This window comes from Schistocerca americana, chromosome 3, assembly GCF_021461395.2.
Source record: "Schistocerca americana isolate TAMUIC-IGC-003095 chromosome 3, iqSchAmer2.1, whole genome shotgun sequence".
Classification (NCBI taxonomy): domain Eukaryota; kingdom Metazoa; phylum Arthropoda; class Insecta; order Orthoptera; family Acrididae; genus Schistocerca; species Schistocerca americana.
Genome location: NC_060121.1, coordinates 950,383,472 through 950,411,082, shown reverse-complemented (window position 1 = coordinate 950,411,082; position 27,611 = coordinate 950,383,472). Strand labels below are relative to the sequence as shown.

At 39.8% G+C, this 27,611-nt stretch overlaps 2 protein-coding genes across 2 annotated transcripts in view; both read left to right on the top strand.

Moving 5' to 3' along the window:
- Positions 1-6,474, top strand: part of LOC124606573 (putative neural-cadherin 2) — a 44,223-nt gene extending 37,749 nt beyond the window's left edge. The window contains exons 7-8 of the mRNA XM_047138558.1: positions 6,180-6,297; positions 6,434-6,474. Of these exons, the coding sequence (XP_046994514.1) occupies positions 6,180-6,297; positions 6,434-6,474 (159 nt within the window). The remainder of the gene's footprint in view (positions 1-6,179; positions 6,298-6,433) is intronic.
- Positions 6,475-6,547: 73 nt separating this feature from the next.
- LOC124607188 (neural-cadherin-like) overlaps positions 6,548-27,611 on the top strand; it is a 66,821-nt gene continuing 45,757 nt past the window's right edge. The window contains exons 1-2 of the mRNA XM_047139409.1: positions 6,548-6,620; positions 22,251-22,440. Of these exons, the coding sequence (XP_046995365.1) occupies positions 6,584-6,620; positions 22,251-22,440 (227 nt within the window). The 5' untranslated portion in view covers positions 6,548-6,583. The remainder of the gene's footprint in view (positions 6,621-22,250; positions 22,441-27,611) is intronic.

Genomic DNA, 27,611 nt, shown 5'->3' with positions numbered 1-27,611 from the left:
TGGCAATGTGCACTAACAGTGGGTGGCACATTTCTGTGTGGGTGTGGTGGGGTTGGCTATGAAGCCTCTGTCAAGTAGGGCCTTCAATAGGGGTGGCCTTAAAAGTTGCAATAAAACCACAGAGGGCATTATGTGGGGGTATCTGACACCATTTTCTTGTGGGGGGCAGCCATGATGTAATCTTGCATTTGTTAGAGGTCACTGACCAGGAGACTGAACCCCAAATATGTCAAGGATAGTTGCAAGAAAACACACTTGTGCGGACTGCATTTTATTCCTTTTGCTGCAGATGTCTGGAACAGGAGCTCAAGGTTATGGAGATGGTGCTCTGGAGTTGCACCTCTAACCAATATATCACAAAGATATGTGGCACAGTTTGGAATACCTTGTAGTAAATAATCCATAAAACACTGCAATATGGCCAGGGCCAACACAATTCTAAAAGGCAACTGATTTTTACGGTAGAGGCCATGTGGAGTATTGAGTACTAGGAAAGCTTGTGCTGTTGTGGCCAAGAGAATTTGAAACCATTTATCTGCAAGATCAGGTTTACTGAATAAGGTGCTTTGGAAACAACAGGGTGGGTAGGGGATGTGCTTCCACTTCAGCTTTTGTATTTATCATTACTGTACTGGAGTGGATCAGTAGTTCACAGACAGTGGTAGAGAACAGGTGCAGAAGATGAAGGCAACCAGAGGCGACAATAATTTACTAACTCTCAAGTTAGACAGGCATAGAGACTGTGTGCCCAAAGGAGATGGGCAGATGCCAATGAATCTCATGGTGGGATGAGTCGGCAATGATGTGCTGATGTTAGTGCTTTCATCCACACAGCTCACCAGTGACCTTGCCAGTTGAGCATTTCAACTACCTCATAATGCAGTGTCAAGCTGCAACACCTCTGCTCTCATAACTGTGTGAAGCAAGTCAATTCCAGTGTTGCCCAGGCTTGAACAGCAGATTGGTGGTTGTAGGATGCTGTCAGAGTACAGGTGTTTTGGGCTGACCTTAGTTTGATCTGTGAGGTTGCAGATGGAACCCCAGATTGGCGGTCAAGTCATGACAGCAAAAGAATGTTGGCAGCCTTACGTTGAAAGCCAACGCAGAGTGGACACCAATTCAAAGTCACCCACTGTACCATAGTCAGACTCGCCAAATGATTAGCTTTTATACATGAAAGGGCATATCTTGTTGTGGGGAGGTCACATATGCAGCACGCCAAGCACCACTAAAATGCCTCGAATGCCAGCTATTGCCCCAGCACTTAGGTGGTAGTTGTGCAGCCACTGGCATGGCTTCATGCTGAGCCAGTGTCACTTGGTCAACATCTGGATTTTGGCATTGAGCCCTGGTTTGAGTCTATGTCACTGCATTATTTTAAAATCATCACAAGGTCTCAAGGTGCCTTTGTATCTGCATACTGTTACCAATGGAGTGGTCCATTGACTATGGGGAATAGGCATTAACACATCTTTATGATTAAGTGGGTCAAGTTCTGTTTTGAGGGCATCCTTTAAGCTAAGAGGCACCCAGCACACTTTTGAAGAAACATTGGGCAGCTGTCACTTTAAGCGTGATGTGGGCTTTGAAATCAGTTAGTTTCCCTAATACAGATAGAAAATTTGATGATCACAGAGAGTTTTTTGGGGGTGAAAGGCACTTCACATATTTGTGAACCCTAAATCCAAAACTTGAAAAAAATCTATCACAAAAAGACTGTCCACTTTGTGCCAGATACCAAAAGAAAATTTACTGGATGAATGACTTGGTTGTAAATGAGTAAAACTGAAAACTTTCCTAGCAAGAGCACATGATGACATCCACACCCTCAAAGATGTCTCTCGACAGCAACTCTAAACTTAAGGAAGTTCCAACTAAAATATTATGAGTCTATTTTCAGGACCTTGCCATATGATGTACACTAAATAAGCAAAATTTATTTTTTAATAGGAACATCTATTTGAATCAATTCAGCATAAAAAAATCCACAATAATATTGCAAAAAGGATAGATGGCTACTCACCACATTGAGGAGATGGTGAGTTGCAGACATACACAACAAAAAGAATGATATATTTTGTGTCATCTTGTTGTTGCTGTAGGCTTGCACCATGTGAAGCAAGGAGAGGATGTTGTTGGTGGCTGGTGTCCTCTCTTTATGATACAACTGCATGCATGTATTAACAGGGTTCTTTATTCATAAGAACAAGATGTTACTTAACTTAAGATAGTCCGGGTGTTGTGGTACAAGCTCTTCCTTAATAGTCCACATTAGCCTCACTGCTGGTGAAGTACACATCCAGCTATGCACACTAAACTAGTCACTATGGGCTGCCTGAGTCTGAGCTAGAGGCTGAGCTAACTGTGACTGCAATTCCCACTGGGCTGCAACTGATGACTCCACACGACTCACTGGATGACTGATTTGGTGTGTGTGACAGACTGGCCCCTCCAATCTGTGGCAGCGAACCAAATACTAGCAGTCGAGAGAGTTTTGGCGATGTGTTTCTTTTGAGTTTGTCTTTGGCCTCTATCGATCTCTCTGCTGCCTGATGTGCTGGTGACAGCTTGCACCAGCATACTTTACATTTTAGCTTTGTACCAAAAGGCTCTTGGGTAAAATATTCCGGAGGTAAAATAATCCCCCATTCGGATCTCAGGGGCGGAGACTACTCAAGAGGATGTCGTTATCAGGAGAAAGGAAACTGGCATTCTACGGATCAGAGTGTGGAATGTTAGATCCCTTAATCAGGCAGGTAGGTTAGAAAATTTAAAAAGGGAAATGGATAGGTTAAAGTTAGATATAGAGGGAATTAGTGAAGTTTGGTGGAAGGAGGAACAAGACTTCTGGTCAGGTGAATACAGGGTTGTAAATACAAAAGCAAATAGGGGTAATGCAGGAGTAGGTTTAATAATGAATAGAAAAATAGGAATGCGGGTAAGCTACTACAAACAGGATAGTGAACGCATTATTGTGGCCAAGATAGATACGAAGCCCACGCCTACTACAGTAGTATAAATTTATATGCCAACTAGCTCTGCAGATGACGAAGAAATTGAAGAAATGTATGCTAAAATAAAAGAAACTATTCAGATTGTGAAGGGAGGCGAAAATTTAATAGTCATGGGTGACTGGAATTTGGCAGTAGAAAAAGGGAGAGAAGGAAACGTAGTAGGTGAATATAGATTGGGGGTAAAAAATGAAAGAGGAAGCCGCCTGGTAGAATTTTGCACAGAGCACAACTTAATCATAGCTAACACTTGGTTCAAGAATCATGAAAGACGGTTGTATACATGGAAGAAGCCTGGAGATACTGACAGGTTTCAGATAGATTATATAATGGTAAGACAGAGATTTAGGAACCAGGTTTTAAATTGTAAGACATTTCCTGGGGCAGATGTGGATTCTGACCACAATCTATTGGTTATGACCTGCAGATTAAAATTGAGGAAACTGCAAAAAGGTGGGAATTTAAGGATATGGGACCTGGATGAACTGACTAAACCAGAGGTTGTACAGAGTTTCAGGGAGAGCATAAGGAAACAATTGACAGGAATGTGGGAAAGAAATACAGTAGAAGAAGAATGGGTAGCTTTGAGGGATGAAGTAGTGAAGGCAGCAGAGGATCAAGTAGGTAAAACGACAAGGGCTAGTAGAAATCCTTGGGTAACAGAAGAGATACTGAATTTAATTGATGAAAGGAGAAAATATAAAAATTCAGTAAATGAAGCAGGCAAAAAGGAATACAAACGTCTCAAAAATGAGATCGACAGTAAGTGCAAAATGGCTAAGCAGGCATGGCTAGAGGACAAATGTAAGGATGTAGAGGCTTATCTCACTAGGGGTAAGATAGATACTGCCTACAGGAAAATTAAAGAGACCTTTGGAGAAAAGAGAACCACTTGTATGAATATCAAAAGCTCAGATGGAAACCCAGTTCTAAGCAAAGAAGGGAAAGCAGAAAGGTGGAAGGAGTATATAGAGGGTCTATACAAGAGCGATGTATTTGAGGACACTATTATGGAAATGGAAGAGGATGTAGATGAAGATGAAATGGGAGATATAATACTGCGTGAAGAGTTTGACAGAGCACTGAAAGACCTGAGTCGAAACAAGGTCCCGGGAGTAGACAACATTCCATTAGAACTACTGACAGCCCTGGGAGAGCCAGTCCTGACAAAACTCTACCATCTGGTGAGCAAGATGTATGAAACAGGCGAAATACTCTCAGACGTCAAGAAGAATAAAATAACTCCAATCCCAAAGAAAGCAAGTGTTGACAAATGTGAAAATTACTGAACTATCAGTTTAATAAGTCACAGCTGCAAAATACTAACGCTAATTCTTTACAGACGAATGGAAAAACTAGTAGAAGCCGACCTCGGGGAAGATCAGTTTGGATTCCATAGAAATTTTGGAACACGTGAGGCAATACTGACCCTACGACTTATTTTAGAAGCTAGATTAAGAAAAGGCAAACCTACATTTCTAGCATTTGTAGACTTGGAGAAAGCTTTTGACAGTGTTGACTGGAATACGCTCTTTCAAATTCTGAAGGTGGCAGGGGTAAAATACAGGGAGTGAAAGGCTATTTACAATTTGTACAGAAACCAGATGGCAGTTATAAGAGTCGAGGGGCATGAAAGGGAAGCAGTGGTTGGGAAGGGAATGAGACAGGGTTGTAGTCTCTCCCCGATGTTATTCAATCTGTATATTGAGCAAGCAGTGAAGGAAACAAAAGAAAAATTCGGAGTAGGTATTAAAATCCATGGAGAAGAAATAAAAACTTTGAGGTTCGCCGATGACATTGTAATTCTGTCAGAGACAGCAAAGGACTTGGAAGAGCAGTTGAATGGAATGGATAGTGTCTTGAAAGGAGGGTATAAGATGAACATCAACAAAAGCAAAACGAGGATAATGGAATGTAGTTGATTTAAGTCGGGTGATGCTGAGGGAATTAGATTAGGAAATGAGACACTTAAAGTAGTAAAGGAGTTTTGCTATTTGGGGAGAAAAATAACTGATGATGGTCAAAGTAGAGAGGATATAAAATGTAAACTGGCAATGGCAAGGAAAGCATTTCTGAAGAAGAGTAATTTGTTAACATCGAGTATAGATTTAAGTGTCAGGAAGTCATTTCTGAAAGTATTGGTATGGAGTGTAGCCATGTATGGAAGTGAAACATGGACGATAAATAGTTTGGACAAGAAGAGAATAGAAGCTTTCGAAATGTGGTGCTACAGAAGAATGCTGAAGATTAGATGGGTAGTTCACATAACTAATGAGGAAGTATTGAATAGGATTGGGGAGAAGATAAGTTTGTGGCACAACTTGACTATAAGAAGGGATCGGTTGGTAGGACATGTGTTGAGGCATCAAGGGATCACCAATTTGGTATTGGAGGGCAGTCTGGAGTGTAAAAATCGTAGAGGGAGACCAAGAGATGAATACACTAAGCAAATTCAGAAGGATGTAGGTTGCAATAGGTACTGGGAGATGAAAAAGCTTGCACAGGATAGAGCTGCATCAAACCAGTCTCAGGACTGAAGACCACAACAACAACAAGAACAACCAAAAGGCCTTCATCTGAAGTAGAAAGCACACACACATTCACACAAGCACAACTCACACATGACCACTGTCTTTGGCTGCTGTGACTGGACTGTGGCCATGTGTGACCACTTGTGTGGAGCTGTGCTTTTGTGAATGTGTGTGTGCTTTCTACTTCAGAAAAGGCCTTTTGGCTGAAAGCTAAAATGTATGGTGGTCTTTTCGTTGTGCATGTGTATGATTCAGCATCAGCTCTACATGCTCGGTCATAAACAATTCTTTTCAAGATATTGTGTTATTCCATCCTGGATATTTCATTGTTTCATAAATCCACAAAAACTTTTATGAAACTGCATCCCTTTAAAGTGCTTGGAATTAATGTTGCCCAATGTGAACCACATGGAGGGTGTGCGTGCAGGCTTTGCAAATCATCACGTGGCTTTGATGAACAAAAGATTTTTCATCATACAAGAAAAAGGAGATACGTTTGGCTAAAAAGTGCAAAATACAACATATGCTTCTAAGTGGTTTTACAGTTCTTTATATATCTACATGTAATGGTGCAATTTTTTCACTTTCTTGTTTATTTTCTGTGTCACATGAATAATGAGTTCCCCGTCTTTTCTAGATAAGAAATGGAAGCTTATGTTTCCGTTACAACCTCAACAGCATACATACTGAAGAACAGTCTGTCTGCTTAAGTTATGTTAACATCAGCGATGGCAACTGGCATACTGTAAAGGCAAGTAATGGGATTCCTTCACTTTTTCTTAAAAAAATTAAGTTACTTGTGTGTGTAGTTACAATTATTTTTAAAGTAAAGCTACACTATAATCTTGTGGACATATGAGCATTTATTAATCTAACTCATTTGGATTTCAGATTTCACGTTATGGCTCACTATCTATCCTCCAGTTAGATGATGGTGAATTTACTAGATATAATCAGACCACCTCATTTGAAGGACATCAGCTATTAGTTGTTGATAAACAGGAAGGTGTGCATGCAGGTGGAAAAGCAGAGTACCTAGGCATGAATACATTGGAAATTTTTGCTGATTATAAGAATGGTAAGATCTGTTCATAAGTTGTTTCACTCAGTTTACAAATCATGATCAGAGATGAAATGGATATCAGGCACATATCAAGTATCTAACCTATCTGGCTTAATTTTACTATCTGACCAAATAGCATATAGTACATCAATATCTGGCATATGCCGATCTTCAACAAATTATTAAAATTTCATAAAACTGACTTTCTTTAATTCACATGTAAGATACTCTGAACGCAAATAAAGTCACAATATCTTCAAATAAAAACACAGTTTATTATTAATGTTAATGAAAAATAAGTTAGTACTCATGCTGAAGTATAGGCAAATTATGGTGAATGAACAGAAATATCTTTCCATTAATAGGTAATAAGTGGTTTCACTTGTATTCATAAACAAGGCATGATTCATAGAAAAGTCTTTTAGGTTGCTGATAGATACATTCTGACAAACTTTGTCATATTTGGATACTGTGTTGCATTAGGTGACCACAACTGGATCTTTATAGTTTGTGGAACCTTTTCCAAATACACACTAAGGTGACAAAAGTCATAAAGTATTTATTTATTTGTCCATGAGACCTTGTTGGTATATAGAATGTACATAAGATGTTGGACATCATTTAATACAGAAATCTTTCTATCATTTTATCATCATTAATCTCTTGTGGTTACACTACTTATTACTGTTGCATTATTTGTATTTGTTCAGTGATTACGATGTTACTATGGTTTTGGTGGCTAAGACTGGTGAATTATTATTCATACTGGCACATTATTATTTATCAAAATACTCTTTCAGGCTGCAGAAGCAGTGATCAATTGGATACTCCTTTACTGCAGCTTTGAACCTTGCTATGTTGTTTATTGATTGTATGTTACTTGGCAGTTTCCTGAATATTTATTGTCCAAGGTGTAGAACTCCAGTTCGGCAAAGCTTAGTTTTTTTACGATGCATATGGAAATCCATTTTTTGCCTTGTTTTTGAGCATGTACATCTTCATTTTTGAGGAAGAGTATGGAATCTGCAGTTTTCTGAAGAGTGGCTTGCAAGATTTTCAGTTTGGCACTTTCTATGATTCTTCTGATTCTTTTTTGGATTCTAAATAGCTTGATGGTATTTGGAGAAGCTCCCTAGAAAATGACTCCATACTTCGGCATTGATTGGACGCTTGCATAGCACACACTTTTTAGGTAGTCTTTACTACAGCAGTCTTAGAGGATCCTCATTACATAGCAGAATGTGTTCAATTTTTTGCTAAGATTGTCAATATGACATTATCCTGGATGCACAGCCCAAGAAACTTTGCCAGGTCAACTCTATGTACAGCTTTGTTTGACAGCTGGATATTTATAGTTTGTGGAGCCTTTTCCTTGACACTATGGAAGTTGATGGGTACAGTTTTTCCTTAATTTATATTAACATATTGTATGTGAACCATTCTGCTATGCTATCCATTGTCTTTGTTGTGTTTTCTTATAGTACGTTTTCTGATTTTGTAGTAATGAGAAAGCTCGTGGCATCAGCAAACTGGTAAGCTTTTTGACACTGTACATTTATTTGTAGGTCACTTACATATAGGAGGATCAGCACTTGTCCCAGTACTGACCCTTGGGGAACATCATATTTCATGCCTTGGTAATCTCAGTAATGGTTTGTGATTTTGCAGCAAGTCAATATGTTGTATTTCCACTGTTTGTTTCTATCTGCAAAGCTATGACCTGACCAAGTCATTAGGTATGGCTCTTATGGCTAGTTGGTTTAATTTCTGTAGGAGTGCTTCATGACCTATAATACTGAATGCTTTTGACAAGTCGAGGCATACACCAGTGATATAATCACCACTGTCCACTTTCTGGTAAATATCACTTAGGAATTCATAGATAACACTGTTGGTTGAGTGGTTCTTCCTAAACCTGTGTTGTGCCGAGGATAGGATTTGATATATTTCCATAAACTCTGCAAGTCTTTCATGGAAGACTTTTCCTGGAATTTTTGAGAAGTTAGACAAGAAGGGGAAGTCCATGATGCCAGTGAACTATTGCATAAATATGTTAGTGGTTTTTCAATTCATTCACTACATCGTTTTATTATTTTATCAGGTATATGATCTACTTCTGAGGACTGTTTTGTTTTTAAGGTTTTTATGATGGTTAGGCCGTGCAGACGACTTTGAAGCTCATATCACGCTCAAACCCACTCCTCGGCCTGAATTTTTTCAGGCTTGGCCCATTCCTATGGCCCTTTGTGATCAGGTCAAACGGGAGCTGGATCATCTCACTGCTTCAGGGGTATTGCTTCCTCTCACTTCCAGTGTGTGGTCCTCTCCTGTCATTGTCGTTGCTAAGCCAAATGGTGATGTTCGTCTTTGTGGCGATTTCAAAGCCACTGTAAATGCTCAATGCCTTATTGACACTTACTCTATGCCTCGACCTGAAGAATTGTTCACTAAACTTGCTGGAGGTCAGTATTTTTCTAAACTTGACCTGTCAGAAGCTTATCATCAACTTCTCCTCGACACTGCTTCCTGGCTGTTTCTGGTCCCTAACACACCTTTCATCCTTCCATTGGGGTTGCCAGCACCCCTGCTCTCTTTCAGCGATTCTTGAAACAATTATTGCTCCCTGTCCCTGGGTGTATAAATTACCAGGACGACATTGTTGTCACTGGCTCCACCACTGACGAACATCTTCAAAATCTCTGCACACTTTTTCATGTCTTACAGACTGCCGGTCTTAAGTGTAATCTTCAGAAATCAAAATTTTTTCAGGCATCTATCACATACTTGGGGTTTCAACTCTCTCGGCATGGTATTCGTCCACTTCAGCAAACTGTCGCTGCGATTGATGCCCTTCCTTGCCATGCACCTGTTAAGGAACTGCAGGCCTTCTTGGGGAAAACAGCATACTATCACACGTTTTTACCATCTGCTGCTTTGGTGGCTCAGCCATTGCGTCGCCCGTTGCATAAAAACGTGCCTTTTCACAGGTCCGCGTCATGCAATGCAGCTTTCCAGAAATTGAAGACTATGCTGAAACAGGCCCCGTGCCTGGCTACTTATCGACCTGGCCAACATCTTCTTCTTACCACGGACGCCTCTCAATACGAGGTCGGTGCAGTCCTTGTGCACCGTTTTTCTGACAGTTCTGATCGACCCATTACTTATGCCTCCAAAATGCTCACGGATGCCAAACAAAAGTATTCTCAAATTGAAAAAGAAGCTTTGGTCATTATTTATGCTCTTCATAAGTTTGGTGTTTTTCTCTATGGATCCAAATTTCATCTTGTTACAGATCACAAATCACTTGTTTCCTTGTTTCATCCATCAACGTCACTTCCTGACAAGGCTGCACACTGCCTCCAACATTGGGCTCTTTACTTGTCTCGTTTCAATTATGAGATTCATTTCTGGCCGATGGCTCAACATGCGAATGCTGATGCACTGTCTCACCTTCCCATGGGTCCTGATCTGGCATTCGATAGGGACGAACTTTTGTGTTTCCACCTGGATGTTGCCTAGCAGCAGGTTGTGGACGGGTTTCCCATCACCGGGGACTGGCTGGCGGCTGCTACGGGTTCTGACCCTACCCTCTCCCGGGTTGGGAGGGTTGGCCAGATCGTCCATCCGCTAAGACTTCTGACCCATTGCAGAACTACTACGCTTTGTGTTACCACCTCACGGCTAGGGATGGTGTTATCCTCCTCTCTACTGACAATGCTTCGCCGCGTGTTGTGGTACCTGCGTCTTTGCATGCTTCGGTCTTGTGCCTCCTTCACCAAGGGCACTGGGGTGTCTCTCGTACAAAATCTCTGGCGCACCGTCTTGTGTACTGGCCCAGCATCGACTCTGAAATCGCACACATGGTCGCTGCCTGCGGCCCTTGTGCATCACAGGCCACTGCCCCAAAGTCATCTTTGTCACCGTGGCCTTCGCCTGAGAAGCCCTGGGAGCGTATTCATGCTGACTTTGCGGGACCTTTTTTAGGTACTTATTGGCTTCTCGTTATTGATGCCTACTCTAACTTTCCTTTCATTGTCCATTACACGTCGCCTACCACCACGGCAACCACCAATGCTCTAGCTCGCATTTTCTCTTTAGAAGGCCTTCCCTCTACTCTTTTTACTGATAATGGTCAGCAATATGCCTCTTCTGATTTTGCGGATTTTTGTGCCCGTCATGGCGTCATGCGTGTCATGGCCCCTCCATTCCATCCACAGTCAAACAGTGAGGCTTAACGACTGGTCCACACATTTAAGACTCAGAGGAGGAAACACCTGACTTATTCTGCTGCTGATGATGCGCTTCTCCAATTTCTGGCTTCTTACCATTTCATCTCCATGGGCAACCACAGCCCAGCTGAGCTCTTACATGGCCGACAGCCCTGCACGCTACTTCATCTTCTGCGGCCTTCCACCTCATGGCCGTGGGTGTCTTCGCTTGGCCGGTTCACTGCCGACAACCTTGTATGGGTACGGGTATATGGCAGGTGGCCAAAATGGAGTCCTGGCTGCATCTTACGACACCAAGGCCAACGCCTGTGTGAAATCCAGACGGACACAGGTGTTGCAGTGCATCATTCGGACCAGCTTTGGCCTCGTGTGCCAGCAATGCCTGTTCCAGATACCGCTACACCAGCTTCGGCTCTACCTGACACTCAGGATACTGGAATCTCTCATTACTCACAACGCAGTCCTCTCACCACCATATCGCTACCAGCGGAAGAACTGACACCACCAGGAGACACGCCCACGCAGGAACCAGATGACCATCATCTGTCGGAGCAACTCTACTTGCCTCCTTCTCCTACGGATGCATACACATCGCCCATGTATCCTGTTATTACAACCAGACTTGCCGCAACGGGCTGATTGGTGCACGGGGCCCCAGCAGATTCGACCCCCACGTCTCCTGTCATCTCGACCCATTATCATCGGGGACACTTCCGTCCGTACGGGAAGCCTCCTCCTCGAGACTTTACGGCCAGTCAAACAACACCTATGGACATTAGCAATCTACAGGCCACCTCCATCAAGACCCGTGCAAAAACTTCAAAGGGGGGAAAAGTGTTGTGACTCGCCGATCTTTCAAAGTGCCGCCACGCAGTTACATGCATCCTCTACATGCGGCGCTGTCCGCCAGCCATGCAGCAGCAGTGCCACCTAAGCGGCCAGCCAGCCAGCGGCCGCTAGACTCAGACTCAATTGTGATTTGAATGTTAAAGTTTACAACCATCTTACTCTGTTTACTTGATCTGTGACTTTCATGTATTGTGTCTTCCTTGAAATATATTTGTTCAACTTGAAGTTATAACAGTGGTGCTGTTCTATTTTGGTTGCTTGGAGTAATCTAACTGATTAGTGGCCCACTTATGTTCATAAAACAGCTATTGAAGGTATTTGCTACTTTCCTGGGTTCTGTTATTTTCTCTCCATCTTGACATAGAGTGATATTGGCATTTCTGTTAGTGACAATGCCTGTCTGCTGTTTCACAACTTTCCTCATGGCTTTGGTCTTGTTTCCAGCTGACGGAATGTATAGATCATTTGCCTTCATTTTTGTTTCCTTGACAATTTTTTAAAATATTGTCTTGTATTTTCTGTAATAAGCATGAAAATCGTCATATACCTGTTGCATTTTTATAATATCATATAGTTTTCTCTTTATCTTGATCGAGATCTTTATTCCAGTTGTTGCCCAAGATCTGCTTCTATTATTAGACCTCATTCTATGTTTCATTATTGGGGAATCCAGTTTCATAGTACTTGCTAAATATTTCCATAAATCTGTTGAACTTTTCACATATACTTTCATGTTTCCTTAGCTAACAGCTGTCTGAAGGTGTCTATGTTTTGTTCGCTTAGGATTCGATTTATTTGACTAGTTCTGTTGGCATTGTGGGTTAAGGTATTGGTACTGTATGGAAAGCAATATACTGTCCATTACGGTCACTAAATTCTGTTTTTAAATGGTTCCAGCCTGGAAGCCATTTTTTCTACATTTTAGAATATTTGGTCAATAGTGGTACAAGTAGTTTTGGTAATTCTAGAGGGAGAGTTTATAGTGGCCTATAAATTATATGTTGGAAGGATGGTCATGAGATTTTGTTTTACATTTGAGTTTTTCTGGAAATTTGTGTTGAAGTCATCATATACTATTAGATTTTTCTTGTTAGCTTTATGTTTGCTGAGTGCACTGACTAGTTTCTGTAGGAAAATATGTGAGTCCCCATCTGGGCTTCTGTACAAGAAAATTATTATTGTTTTTAGTGATGTTATTTCTGTAGCTGAAATTTAAAAGTCTTCCTCTTTTCCCAATATCTCTAAGGATTTTAAGCAGTGATGTTCAGCGTTACTTTTAACAAAAATGCGTGTCCCACCATGGGCAGAGGATGTCCTACAGACTGATGAGGATAATGTTAATCCTGGTAATTTTCTGACTCGTAACATATCACTACTCAACCAATATTCACTTAAACATATAACAGAAGCTTCCTTGAGCTCATCTGAAAAGGGTATTTCGAAATCATTGATTTTATTTGGAAAAGATTGAACATTATGATGAAAGAGTATAAATTTTGTACTTCTGTCGAGTTCAGGTGCATGTAATTAACCACTTACCTTCTTTTTTACCTGTTTGTTTTCACTACTGGTGTCTGCTTGGTGTTCTTTTCCTGGTGAGGCCATAAAAATCCATGTTCCTTGTTCATGGACATCTTTTGCGGTTCTTTTGTATTCTGACTGTGGATGTCTTATCAGCAGTAGCTGTGGTTGTATTTTTTGACATTTTAGTTCCATTGCCTATAGGTGTCTCTTTTCTGTATTTCTTCGTAGCTGCACAAGTTTTATCGCAAACAATTCCTAAAGTACATGTTACAGCTTTGCTCAAACAGTTACTCAGTACAGTTTTTGTAGAGACTGGTTGTATAAAGATTGGTTTTCTTGTAATGTGGTCAACATTCTGTATTAAATTTGCTAGCGTTTTAGCAATGAGCGACTTCCAGCATTGTTATAGTGTTGTCCATGTATTGTAAATAGTTCTCTTAATGTGGGAAGTTCGAAGAATGTCATGTTATGATAGGCCTTGCACACTTTTGGAACTGTCTGTTTATTTTTTAAAGCTCCGAATTTATGACTGAGTTATCCTGCAGGTCACATCTGTGTGGCATGCTAGTAACTACGATGTTGGGCACTTTGAAATCACGTAGTTAGTTTTTAAGCACTGTGTAGCATGTTTCCCCTCATTCTGGTAAACATCATTGCTTCTGCCCATGATTATGATGGTATCATTCTTAGATAAATCATTTAGTGAGTTACCGTTTTTTATTATCTCAGTCAAACGTACATTCAGTTTGGTTATTCCTGTAGCCATAAGTGACGTGCCGTACTATAATTGTTTATTTTTTTGGCAGTTCTCCCGGCGAGGCTCCCACCAAGCACCATAGCTCATTTATTTTAACTTCACTTGTTTACTACTTGCTGACATTATCTTGGCCATGTGCACCATGTGTTTGAATATTTTGAAGATGCAGTTAGGTTGTTTTTTGGATAGTTTATTCCTTGGCTGTCAGTTTGTTCTTCAACTAACACACTGTAATTTTTTCCTGTCATATCTGTTGAATATATATTGTCTGTGTTAAATTGTATTCGCTTACCATTAATTGTCTTAGTGGGCCTAATGAAAGCTTTATGTTTTCCTTCGATTGTGTTTACATTTTCTTTTCCTTGTTCGATGCACACACTTCTGTTGTTACTATGTGTATTTGTTCTTAATAGTTTTAGCTCATCTTTTAGTCACAAGATATCATTTATTAGCATTTCAGTGATGAATTGTTCAGCATTTAAATCATAAGTTTTTAATATCTCAGCTGTTTGCATCACTGTTCACTGTCACAGAAACATAACGAATTTTTTGTATTGAGCCACTGGATGCGGAAGGAATGAATCCATAGTTGGGTTTCAGCACAAATTCAGAAATCTTTTATCACTGTTTCATCACATACAAGGCAAGAAACACCCATGTTTTTTTTTTGTTCTTAGGACATGAACCTGTATAACGAGCACCTCGAAGTGCCATCATATTTAAGCTATTATTAAAACTTCTAGACAAAATTGTTATCATTAACTATGAACCACTGGCACTCAGATAGCTGTGTGCACTACAGTTTTTATTGACACTGTCTTATTCACTACAAATCATCACTTAATTAGGAACCACGTTCTGGCATGTCTAATATGGTAGCCATCTTGTAAGGACGTTCACATTTACAGATAGCAGTGCATTGTTGGAGATGTCATTGGTACTCAGATGATTTGTGTGAAAGGCTTCCATGGCCATTATGGCCACACAACAGGAATTAACAGGCTTTGCATGTGGAATGTTGTCAACAACGTATTGTGCAAGTTGGTGGTGTCCCCACAATGGTGTAGGCTGTGCTGTGTTTACATGGAATGGACTGGGTCTTCTGGTCCAGCTGAACTGGTCACTGACTGCAAATGATTATGTTTGACAATTTGCAGCCATTCATGACCTTCATCTTCCCAGACAACAATGAAATTTTTGTGGATGACAATTCATTCACGACTGGTCTGAAGAACATTCTGGACAATTTGAGTCAATGATTTGGCCACCCATACCACCTGACATGATTACCATTGAACATTTATGAGACATAATTGAGAGTATAGCTCATGCACAAAATCCTGCACCAGCAACACTTTCGCAGTCATGGACACCTAGAGGAACAGCATGGCTCAAAATTTCTGCAGAGGCTTCCAATGAGTTGTTGAGTCTATGCCATGTTGAGCTGCTGCACTATGCCAGGCAAAAGGAGGTCCGACATGATATTAGCAGATATCCCACAGCTTTTGTCACATCAGAGTAAAGTTAACAAATGCAATCAATTCAAACTGTCCTCAAATAATAGTCAGTCTCACATTTGTTTGTTGATTGTTACAGTGACTATTATTAGTTCAGTTACCACTTCATTAAAGCAATCCCAAAATATGTCATGAGCTTCACAAGTCACATTTGATTCAATTTTGTCTCTTCTGCATTTCTGAGTAGGCATTGGAAGTGAACTGCTACTTGTATAAGATTGTTCACAAAATTCCAATAGGATCTTCTATTGAGCTCTCTCAGCTTCAAGAAACCCCAAATAGTCTGTCTTGAATCTTGGGATTAGAAAGATTCCAATCAAGTAATTTGAATCTTTATTTAAGGAGCTGAAATGACTTTCTAATTCAGCTTTTGAACCATATCCTCAGGGGTTCTTTGTGCTGTCTCATCTTTATCTAAATACTTGCTTAATACCGCAACATATGGTATTACTTCAGATATGGAGGAAAGACCAGACTTTTTTTGTTATTTCAGTGAGCAACACAACAAGCCACAAATACTTCTAAAATGTTTTTATTGCACAGCCATAACTGGTTTTGGTCATTCGTGCCCATCTTCAAAAGGCTAACATGTGCATTTACGTAAATGCTTTCATCAGCAATATGTTATCAGTTCCACCACTGCACAAGAATATTTGAAACATAGAAGTGTCAATAGATATTCAAATATTCTTGTGCACTGCGGATCTGACGACACGCTACTGGTGAAAACATTTACGTTATTGGAAATATTAACCATCTGAAAACGGGCATGACCTCTGTTATGCCTGTGGAATAAAGGAATTTTAAATACATATTTGGCTGGTTGCATTATTTACTGTTGTTTTGTTGTTATACATCTACATCTAAGTGATTACTCTGCTATTCTCAATAAAGTGCATGGCAGAGGGTTCAATGAATCACCTTCAAGATGTCTCTCTACCGTTCCACTCTCGAACGCCACGCGAGAAAAACAAGCACTTAAATTTTTCTGTGTGAGCCCTGATTTCTCTTATTTTATCGTGATGAACATTTCTCTCTATGTAGGTGGGTGCGAAGAGAATGTTTTCGCAATCGGAGGAGAAAACTGGTGATTCAAATTTCAAGAGAAGATCCCTTCACAACAAAAAATGCCTTTGTTTTAATGATTGTCACTCCAATTCACATATCGTGTCTGTGACACTATCTCCCCTATTTCACGATAATACAAAACGAGCTGCCCTTGTTTGTACTTTTTCAATGTCATCCGTCAGTCCCATCTGATGCGATCCCACACCACACAGCAATACTCCAGAATAGGGCGGACAAGCATGGTGTAAGCAGTGTCTTTAGTAGACCTGTTGCACCTTCTAAGTGTTCTGCCAATGAATCACAGTCTTTGGTTTGCTCTGCCCACAATATTATCTATGTGAACATTCCAATTTAGGTTATTTGTAATAGTAAACCTTAAGTATTTTGTTGAAATTATAGCCTTCAGATTTGTGTGACTTATCGCATAATCGAAATTTAGCTGATTTCTTTTAGTACTCATGCGAATAACTTCACACTTTTCCTCATTCAGTGTCAATTGCCACTTTTCACACCATACAGATATCTTATCTGAATCATTTTGAAAGTCGTTTTGATCATCTGATGGCTTTACAAGATGGTAAATGACAACATCATCTGCAAACAATCTAAGACAGCTACTCAGATTATCTCCTGTGTCATTAATATAGATCAGGAACAATAGCGGGCCTATAACACTTCCTTGGGGAACACCGGTTATTACTTCTGTTTTACTCGATGACTTTCCATCTATTACTACGAACTCTGACCTTTCTGACAGGAAATCATGAATCCAGTTGCACAACTGAGGCGATACTCTGTAGGCACACGTTTGGTTAGAAGATGCTTGTGAGGAACGGTGTCGAAAGCCTTCTGGAAATCTAAAAATATGGAATCAATTTGACATCCCCTGTCGATAGCACTTATTACTTCATGAATATAAAGAGCTAGTTGTCTTTCACAAGAACAATATTTTCTGAAACCCTGCTCACTATGTGTCAATAAATCATTTCCTTCAAGGTACTTCATAATGTTCAAATACAGTATATGTTCCAAAACCCTACAGCAAATCGATATTAGTGGTATACGCCTGTAATTCAGCGGATTACTCCTACTTCCCTTTTTGGGTATTGGTGTGACTTGAGCAATTTTCCAGTCTTTAGATACAGATCTTTCTGTGAGTGAGTGGCTGTACATAATTTCTAAATAAGGAGCTATTTTATCAGCATACTCTGAGAGGAACCTGACTGGTATACAATCTGGACCAGAGGCCTTGCCTTTATTAAGTGATTTAAGCTGCTTCGTTACTCCGAGGATATCTACTTCTATGTTTCTCATCTTGGCAGTTGTTCTTGAATGGAATTCAGGAATATTATTTCGTCTTCTTTGGTGAAGGAGTTTCGGTAAACTGTGTTTAATAACTCTGCTTTAGTGGCACCGTCCTCAGTTTGGGTTTTCTGCCAGATTTCGAGAAAGAATTTCGTTGTGGAAATTATTAAAAGCATCTCGCATTGAAGTACGCACCATATTTTGAACTTTCTGTAAAACTTTGCCAATGTTGGGGATTTTGTGTTCTTTTAAATTTGGCATGCTTCTTTCGCTGCTTCTGCAACAGCGATCTGACCCGTTTTGTGTACCATGGATGATCAGTAGCATCACTTATTAATTTATGTGGTATATATCTCTCAATTGCTGTTGACACTATCTCTTTGAAAACATTCCACAGCTTTTCTACTCTTACATTATCAGATCCGAAGGAGTGAAGACTGTCTCTTAAAAAGGTGTTAAGAGCATTTTTATCAGGTGTTTTAAATAGATATACTTTGCATTTATTTTTGATGGTTGTAGGTGTTACGGTATTCAGCCTAGCAGCAACTGCCTTGTGCTCACTAATCCCTGTATTCGTTACAATACTCACTATTTGTCCAGGATTATTTGTTGCTAATAGGTCAAGTATGCTTTCGCAGCCATTTATGCTTCCAGTGGGCTCATGAACTGATTGTTCAAAATAATTTTCTGAGAAAATATTCAGTACAATTTTGGATGACATTTGATGTCTGCCGCTGGCTTTAAACATATAATTTTTCCAGCATATTGAGGGTAGATTAAACTCACCACCTACTATAATTGTATGGTGGGGTAGTTATTTGAAACTACCTTACTATTTTTTACCTACCCCCTTTTTAGACGGAAATCCCTTCTGTGGTTCCCTGAGACCCTCTAACCTAAAAAAACGCCCAGTCTCTTCCACACAGCCACAGCTACCCATGAAGCCACCTCCTGTGTGTAGTGGACTCCTGACCTATTAAGTGGAACCCGGAAACCCACCACTCGGTGGCACACGTCAAGGAATCTGCAGCCTACACGGTCACAGAACCGCCTGAGCCTCTGATTCAGACCCTCCACTCTGCTATGCACCAAAGGACCACAGTCAGTTCTATCAACGATGCTGCAGATGGTGAGCTCTGCCTTAATCTCGGAAGCAAGACAGGCAGTCTTTACCATTTCCTCTAGCTGCTTGAAACCAGACAGAATCTGCTCCAATCCAAAGTGAAACACATCATTTGTACCAACATGAGCCACCACCTGCAGTTGGCTGCACCCTGTACACTTCATGGCATCTGGAAGCATCCTTTCCACATCCGGAATGACTCCCCCCGGAATGCACATGGAGTGCATACTGGCTTCCTTCCCCTCCAAGGCAGCCATGTTCCTAAGGGGCCCCATTACACGCCTAACGTTAGAGCTCCCAACTACCAGCAAACCCACCCTCTGTGAATGCCCAGACCTTGCGGGCCGAGAAGCTTCCTCTTGAACAGGGTGGATGGCTGCATCCGACTCAGAGATATCATCAGCCACAGATAACGCCTGAAACCTGTTCATCAAATGAACTGGGGAGGCCCTACGATCGGCCCCTCACAAAGTTTTTCACTGCCTGCCAGACTTTGGAATGATCTCCCACTCGACCACGGGTGAGGGCTCAACCTCAGTGCAGGCAGTACCTGGGGCAGCCACAGCAGTGGACCGATCAGAGGACACATGGGACGTGATCATCGTCCCTTGCATCCCCAAGTCCGATCCAACACAGTGACGCCCCTTGGCAGCAGCCTCAAGCTGTGTGACAGAAGTTGTTGTGGTCTTCAGTCCAGAGACTGGTTTGATGCAGCTCCCCATGCTACTCTATCCTGTCCAAGCTTCTTCATCTCCCAGAACATACTGCAACCTACATCCTTCTGAATCTGTTTAGTGTATTCATCTCTTGGTCTCCCTCTATGATTTTTACCCTCCACACTGCTCTCCAATACTCAATTGGTGATCCTTTGATGCCTTAGAATATGTCCTACCAACCAATCCCTTCTTCTAGTCAAGTTGTGCCACAAATTTCTCTTCTCCCCAATTCTGTTCAATACCTCCCCATTAGTTATGTGATCCACCCATCTAATCTTCAGCAGTCTTCTGTAGCACCACATTTCAAAAGCTTCTATTCTCTTCTTGTCTAAACTATTCATCAACCACGTTTCACTTCCATACGGGGTTACACTCCATGCAAATACTGTCAGATACAACTTCCTGACACTTAAACCTACACTCAGTGTTAACAAATTTGTCTTCTTCAGAAACGCTTTCCTTGCCATTGCCAGTCTACATTTTATATCCTCTCTACTTCAACCATCATCAGTTATTTTGCTCCCCAAATAGCAAAACTCCTTTACTACTTTAAGTGTCTCATTTCCTAATCTAATTCCCTCAGCATCACCCGACTTAAATCAACTACATTCCATTATCCTCGTTTTGCTTTTGTTGATGTTCATCTTATATCCTCCTTTCAAGACACTGTCCATTCCGTTCAACTGCTCTTCCAGGTCCTTTGCTGTCTTTGACAGAATTACAGTATCATCAGCGAACCTCAAAGTTTTTATTTCTCTTCCATGGATTTTAATTCCTACTTCAAATTTTTCTTTTGTTTCCTTTACTGATTGCTCAGTATACAGATTGAATAACATCAGGAATACGCTACAACCCTGTCTCCCTCCCTTCCCAACCACTGCTTCCCTTTCATGCCCCTCGACTCTTACTCCTGCCATATGGTTTCTGAACAAATTGTAAATAACCTTTCGCTCCCTGTATTTTACCCCTGCCACCTTCAGAATTTGAAGGAGAGTATTCCAGTCAACATAGTCAAAAGCTTTCTCTAAGTCTACAAATGCCAGAAATGTAGGTTTGCCTTTCCTTAATCTATTTTCTAAGATAAGTTGTAGTATCAGTATTGCCTCACGTGTTCCAACATTTCTATGAAATCCAAACTGATCTTCCCCGAGGTCAGCTTATTTACTAACAAGCATTAATGTCCTCAGAGTTCACAAGCTCCACATTGCTCCATCAATCACCACTGACAAGATGTCATATTAATAAACATATCATGAGTCACTTGCAATGACATAGCCTGTTTTTATTCAAAAAGGCAGTTTGCCATATAAAAGGTGAAATTCTACCTCATGCTGGTATCTTGTCAACCATTTTTCTTGACCTAAGCTAAAATGTTTGAAGTGCACTATGAGTACTTACCACTAGCAATCATTCCTGTTACTTCAGCTGGACCGTCAATAACTCAGTTACAACCTTCTGATGTGAATGGTTGTAACTTCTTGCAGAATCATGCTCAGCCTTTGAACACCTTTCATTGTTTTTGCACCTCTGTCACAGTGGGTAAATGTATTTTACTTTGGTCAATACCCCAGCGATCTGCAATGGTATTAAGCTCCCTTCCTATGTTATCTCTGGTGTGAGAATCTAGAAAAGACTTCGTAGCAAGAACTCCATGTTCCAGCTAGAATTCAGGACGCAACCAACGAGGTGTGCAACTCAGGATGTGGGTTAATACCATGTTGCTCAGAGTAATAAAACAAGTCAAAACAAGAGAATAAAAGTTTGGTTAAGGCTTTGATACATAACTTGGATTTTTTCCTTCTCCATCACCAGAAACTTGAATTCTGCACTACAAACAAATAGCAAACTTATTATTGTCTCTGTTCATATCAAAATATCCCCAAATTACATGTTTTGTAGTTTATCTTGAAATTAACAAATTATTTTCAACAGTAACCTCAAATAACAAGTGAAAGTACTCAGAGAAGTCAAATAGTCAAGTTAGTTAATCAATATCACATTTGCTGACTTCACTAATGAATGACGATGACTGAATTTACCGGTCATCTGCACCTGGCCTTTGCAATCTCATTCAGACCTACATATTATGGCATGCTCTGGGGCAATGTTCAGCCAAATATCTAGTTGCTGGATATTCAGTTGTCTGGCTTAGGGATGAACAGATATCCGGCATCCAGCCAAACTGCTATCCATTTCATCTCTAATTTTAATTTTGTCCACATTTTCTTCTATTAAAATTACTAAAAGCTTTTCATATTATTATATAAGAATTACTTTCGTACTTGGACACTTGTAGCATACCAGTATCAAAATTTATTTTTATTTTTATTTGTGTTCTTTTTTTAACATGATCCATAACTAAGTTATGTCTACACTTCTGCATAAGTATTACTGTCACTACACATCATTTCAACTATCTTTGTGTAAGAAGCGCACATCATGTTCATCTATGAGACTGTTTTTTCACTTTTCATTTACTTTGTCTTCAGTAAGTATATTTTATGTTGCATGTAAATTTTCAGTAACAATGAACACCTCATAAAACTCTTATCAATAGGCTGTATGGATGACATTAGGTTGGATGGAAGGGTGCTCCCACTGCCTCCATCAGTGAATGTCACACAGTGGGGACAAGCAACTGCAGCTCTGAATGTGGAACATGGCTGTGGCTACTCTGACTGCATTACTGGTTTTTGCCAAGAACCACTAATATACGCCAGTGAGATACTGAACAAATATCATTGCATGTAAGTCTCTTTCATATTTTGTTTCCAGTAATAAAAAATAATTCTCTTCTGGTATGAATATGATTTTTCACAATGAAAGAGTAATATGTGAGGGTACAACTTTGACTACATTTCATAGTGATAGCGAGACATACAGAGCAGAAAGCGGACACTGTATTTTCACTCTACAGCAGAGTGTGCACTGGAGATTCAATATCTGAAATCTTTCCCAGTAGTCACAGTGGTAGTTTGCAGCTCTTAAACTGGGAAAATCAAGGAGGGAACACATCTAACAGAATAGATCTGAACCATGTTTTAAAGACAAAAGCTCTCTTGTGTCTGACTGTACAAACATTACTCTATGATAGCACGGCCAGGACTGACTTTTTATATATTTCACTGTACAAAGTGTATTATATTTTGAATATATATGTAAACAGGTAAGGTAGGGAATACATTACACATTAACAGGCAAACAGCCCTGCTATGAGAGTGGAATTTTGGATTTCCACTTTTACAATATTTCTGAGATTTAGAAAAGTCTACCAAGAGCTTTCTGGAAACTTAAATTTTCTAATTTTTTGGTTGTGTAACTAAAACGTTATTCTAGTAAAATGATACAATTTTGGAAACAGAAAAATTGGTCTACAAAACTATGACACTAGATTTTTGAAAGGCTTATATTTTAAGTTTTGAAGATTCCAGAAAGCAACAGTTTTGAACAAAGGTAATTTTTTAATTACAAATACTTCAGAAAAAGTAAAATGTTCTTCAGATAGAAGAAAATGATGGATTTTAAATGTAGTATGCCAGCCATACAACAAACAGTTATTAGTGGCATTAATTCTAAGTACACACATTTTAAGTACATAGTGAATTTGGAACATTTAATTAAATTGAATGTTTTTTCCTGCAGCATCTAAACTATACATTGAATAATAAGGTTTTGGAAAGTATAGCTGGGGTAAGAATTTGTATATATCTTATATGCATAGTTTATACATTATAAAGTACGCCAAGTGATATGTAGACAATATGGAATAGATCATTGTCAGGAGTGACTGATAGTCTCAAAAAGACTGCAAATCATGTTTGCATTTAGTGCAATTTCAGTTTGCAATGAGATCTTCCAAGAATAACGGTATTACATCACCAGTCTCATATATGACTGGACGGGTGACAAGAGTTAAAGGATATTTGAAAGGAAAAATGATAGTTCAGGTCAAATGTGAAATAATTGTAAGACAAAGAGGCATACACCAGTTACAAAATAGGGTGAGGCAGATTGTTTAAGCCATTTGCTCTGAGGCAAAAGTAAATTACTAGAGAGGGAGGCAGATGGGCTAGTCATCAGCCTGTAGGAGATGCCGAAGACAAGAGGGTGAGATTTACAAGTATTTCTCTGCAGCCATACACAAGAGGCAGTCACATGTCTTGTCTTCCATGCCTCATGAGTGGTTATTAACATATTGCTTGGCTACACTGCATCTTAGCATGGGTTCCGCACTGCCCTCAAACTTGGGCCCATCAATCCAGTACTCATAAAACAGCATATGTACTTGGCTAGAATGACTGGGTATAGAAAGTGAAATCTTAATGAGAAATTTAAAAAAATGATAAATTTATTAATTTTAAGGGGACCATGTGATGACTGGTAGGCCTGGATTGTACTGTATTACAGGTTGTTGTTGTTGTGGTCTTCAGTCCTGAGACTGGTTTGATGCAGCTCTCCATGCTACTCTATCCTGTACAAGCCTCTTCATCTCCCAGTACCTACCACAACCAACATCCTTCTGAATCTGCTTAGTGTATTCATCTCTTGATCTCCCTCTATAATTTTTACCCTCCACGCTGCCCTCCAATACTAAATTGGTGATCCCTTGATGCCTCAGAACATGTCCTACCAACCAATCCCTTCTTCTAGTCAAGTTGTGCCACAAACTTCTCTTCTCCCCGATCCTATTCAGTACTTCCTCATTAGTTATGTGATCTACCCATCTAATCTTCAGCATTCTTCTGTAGCACCACATTTCAAAAGCTTCTATTCTCTTCTTGTCCAAACTATTTATCATCCATGTTTTACTTCCATACATGGCTACACTCCATGCAAATACTGTCAGATACGACTTCCTGACACTTAAACCTACATTCAGTATTAACAAATTTCTTTTCTTCAGTAACGCGTTCCTTGCCATTACCAGTCTACATTTTATATCCTCTCTACTTCGACCATCATCAGTTATTTTGCTCCCCAAACAGCAAAACTCCTTTACTATTTTAAGTGTCTTATTTCCTAATCTAATTCCCTCAGCATCACCTGACTTAATTCGACTACATTCCATTATCCTTGTTTTGCTTTTGTTGATGTTCATCTTATATCTTCCTTTCAAGACACTGTCCATTCCGTTCAACTGCTCTTCCAAGTCCTTTGCTGTCTCTGACAGAATTACAATGTCATCGGCGAACCTCAAAGTTTTTATTTCTTCTCCATGGATTTTAATACCTACTCCGAATTTTTCTTTTGTTTCCTTCACTGCTTGCTCAATATACAGATTAAATAACATCGGGGATAGGCTACAGCCCTGTCTCACTCCCTTCCCAACCACTGCTTCCCTTTCATGCCCCTCGATTCTTATAACTGCAATCTGGTTTCTGTACAAATTGTAAATTGCCTTTCGCTCCCTGTATTTTACCCCTGCCACCTTTAGAATTTGAAAGAGAGTATTCCAGTCAACATTGTCAAAAGCTTTCTCTATGTCTACAAATGCTAGAAACGTAGGTTTGCCCTTCCTTAATCTAGCTGCTAAGATGAGTCATAGGGTCAGTATTGCCTCATGTGTTCCAACATTTCTATGGAATCCAATCTGATCTTCCCCGAGGTTGGCTTCTACTAGTTTTTCCATTCGTCCGTAAAGAATTCACGTTAGTATTTTGCAGCTGTGACTTATTAAACTGATAGTTTGGTAATTTTCACATCTGTCAACACTTGCTTTCTTTGGGATTGGAATTATTATATTCTTGTTGAAGTCTGAGGGTATTTCGCCTGTTTCATACATCTTGCTTACCAGATGGTAGAGTTTTGTCAGGACTGGCTCTCCCAAGGCCATCAGTAGTTCCAATGGAATGTTGTCTACTCCAGGGGTCTTGTTTCGACTCAGGTCTTTCAGTACTCTGTCAAACTCTTCACGCAGTATGACATCTCCCATTTCATCTTCATGTACTTCCTCTTCCATTTCCATAATATTGTCCTCAAGTACATTGCCCTTGTGTAGACCTTCTACGGTATATACTCCTTCCACCTTTCTGCTTTCTCTTCTTTGCTTAGAACTGGGTATTACAGGTATGCACATAATAAAGAGCAAAAAGGAAAAAAATAGTATTTATATTAGTAGTATTAAAATAATATGCAAATACTGACAAGAGAATAGTACAAACTGACATTGGAGTAATTGAACCAGTGGATTTTTTCTTTTTTTGATATTTAGGGCAACTGAAGAAAAGTAATAAAGGGCAGTGTGTTTTTGGTACACTAAATAGGATTTAAAAAAATAGGTTTCCAATAAGACTGAAAAGGACGGCTCACCATCAGACAATACTACCAGTTTTGACATGCAGACCATAACTGATGGTAGAGTCTGTAGGAGGAATTTATGCAGTAATATACCATATACCAAATTATTGATGATTATGATGATGATGATGATGATGAAGATGAAGTGTGGGAGGCATGTTAAACACTGTTGGTATGGGTAATATGAACAGTTGCGATTTGGATGACAAGTAGATGCCAACATTATAAGTAGAAAAACCTTGAGTCTGGCCATGAAAATTTCAATGCAGTCCAGTTGACAGTGCATTGCCATCAAAAGGGTAGTAAACAATTTTAACTTGTCATAAATGTTCACAGTTCATATAGATTTTACATTGCAGAATGTTCAATTTTGAGTCATCAGTCATCTTACTGGTTTGATGTTGCCTGCCATGAACTCCTCTCTCCTGAGCTAATCTCTTAATCTCATACAAGCACTAGCAACCAATGTCTTCAACTGTTTGTTGGATGCATTCAAATCTCAGTCTTTGTCTACAGTTTATCCAGCTCCCTCTAGTACCATGAAACTTACTCCCTGATGTCTTCATACATATCCTATCATCCAGTCCCATCTTCCTGTCAGTGTTTATTCAACATTCTTTAGCACCCCATCTTAAATACTTCAACTCTTTTCTGTTCTGGTTTTCCCATAGTCCTTAATACATCATCATATTCTCAGAAATTTCTTCCTCAAATTAAGACCTATGTTTGGTACTGATAGACACCTCTTGGCCAGGAATGCTCTTTTCCCATGTGCTATCTACATTTTATGCCCTCCTTTCTTCACCCATCATGGATTATTTTGCTTCTGAGGTAGCAGAATTCCCTAACTTCATGATCACCACTTTAGATGTTAAGTTTCTCACTATTCTCATTACCTTTGTCTTTTTCTGGTTTACTCTCAATCCATATTCTGTACTCATTATGCTTCATTCCATTCAACAGATCCTGTAATTCTTCTTCACCTTCACTAAAGAAAGCAGTGTCATTAGTGAATTTTATCATTGATATCCTTCCACTGTGAATTCTGATCCCACTCTTGAACCTTTCTTTTGCTTCCATAATTGTTTCTTCAATGTATAGATTGAACAGTAGGGTCAAAAGACTGCATCCCTGCCTTGCGCACTTTTTAATCCAAGCACTTTGTTCTTTGTCTTCCAATCTTATCATTCCGTCTTGGTTCTTGCACATTTTGTACATCAGCTGTCTTTCCCCACAGCTTACTCCTCTTTTTCTCAGAATTTTGAACATCTTGCACCATTTTACTTGTCAGAAGCTTTTTCCAGGTCAATAAATCCTATGAATGTGTGTGATGTTTTTCTTTAGTCTTGCTTCCATCATCAAGCACAATGTCAGGAGGGACTCTCTGATGCCTTTATCTTTCCTAAAGTCCCCCTCAGTTTTCATTTTCATTCTTCTGTATATTATTCCTGTCAGCAATTTGGACACGTAAGCTGTTATGCTGATTGTATGGTAGTTCTCACAATTGTCAGCCAGTGCTATCTTTGGAATCATGTGGATGATGTTTTCTCAAAAGTCTGATGGTATGTTGCCAGTCTCACATATTCTACACACCAACTTGAACAGTTATTTGGTTGCTGCT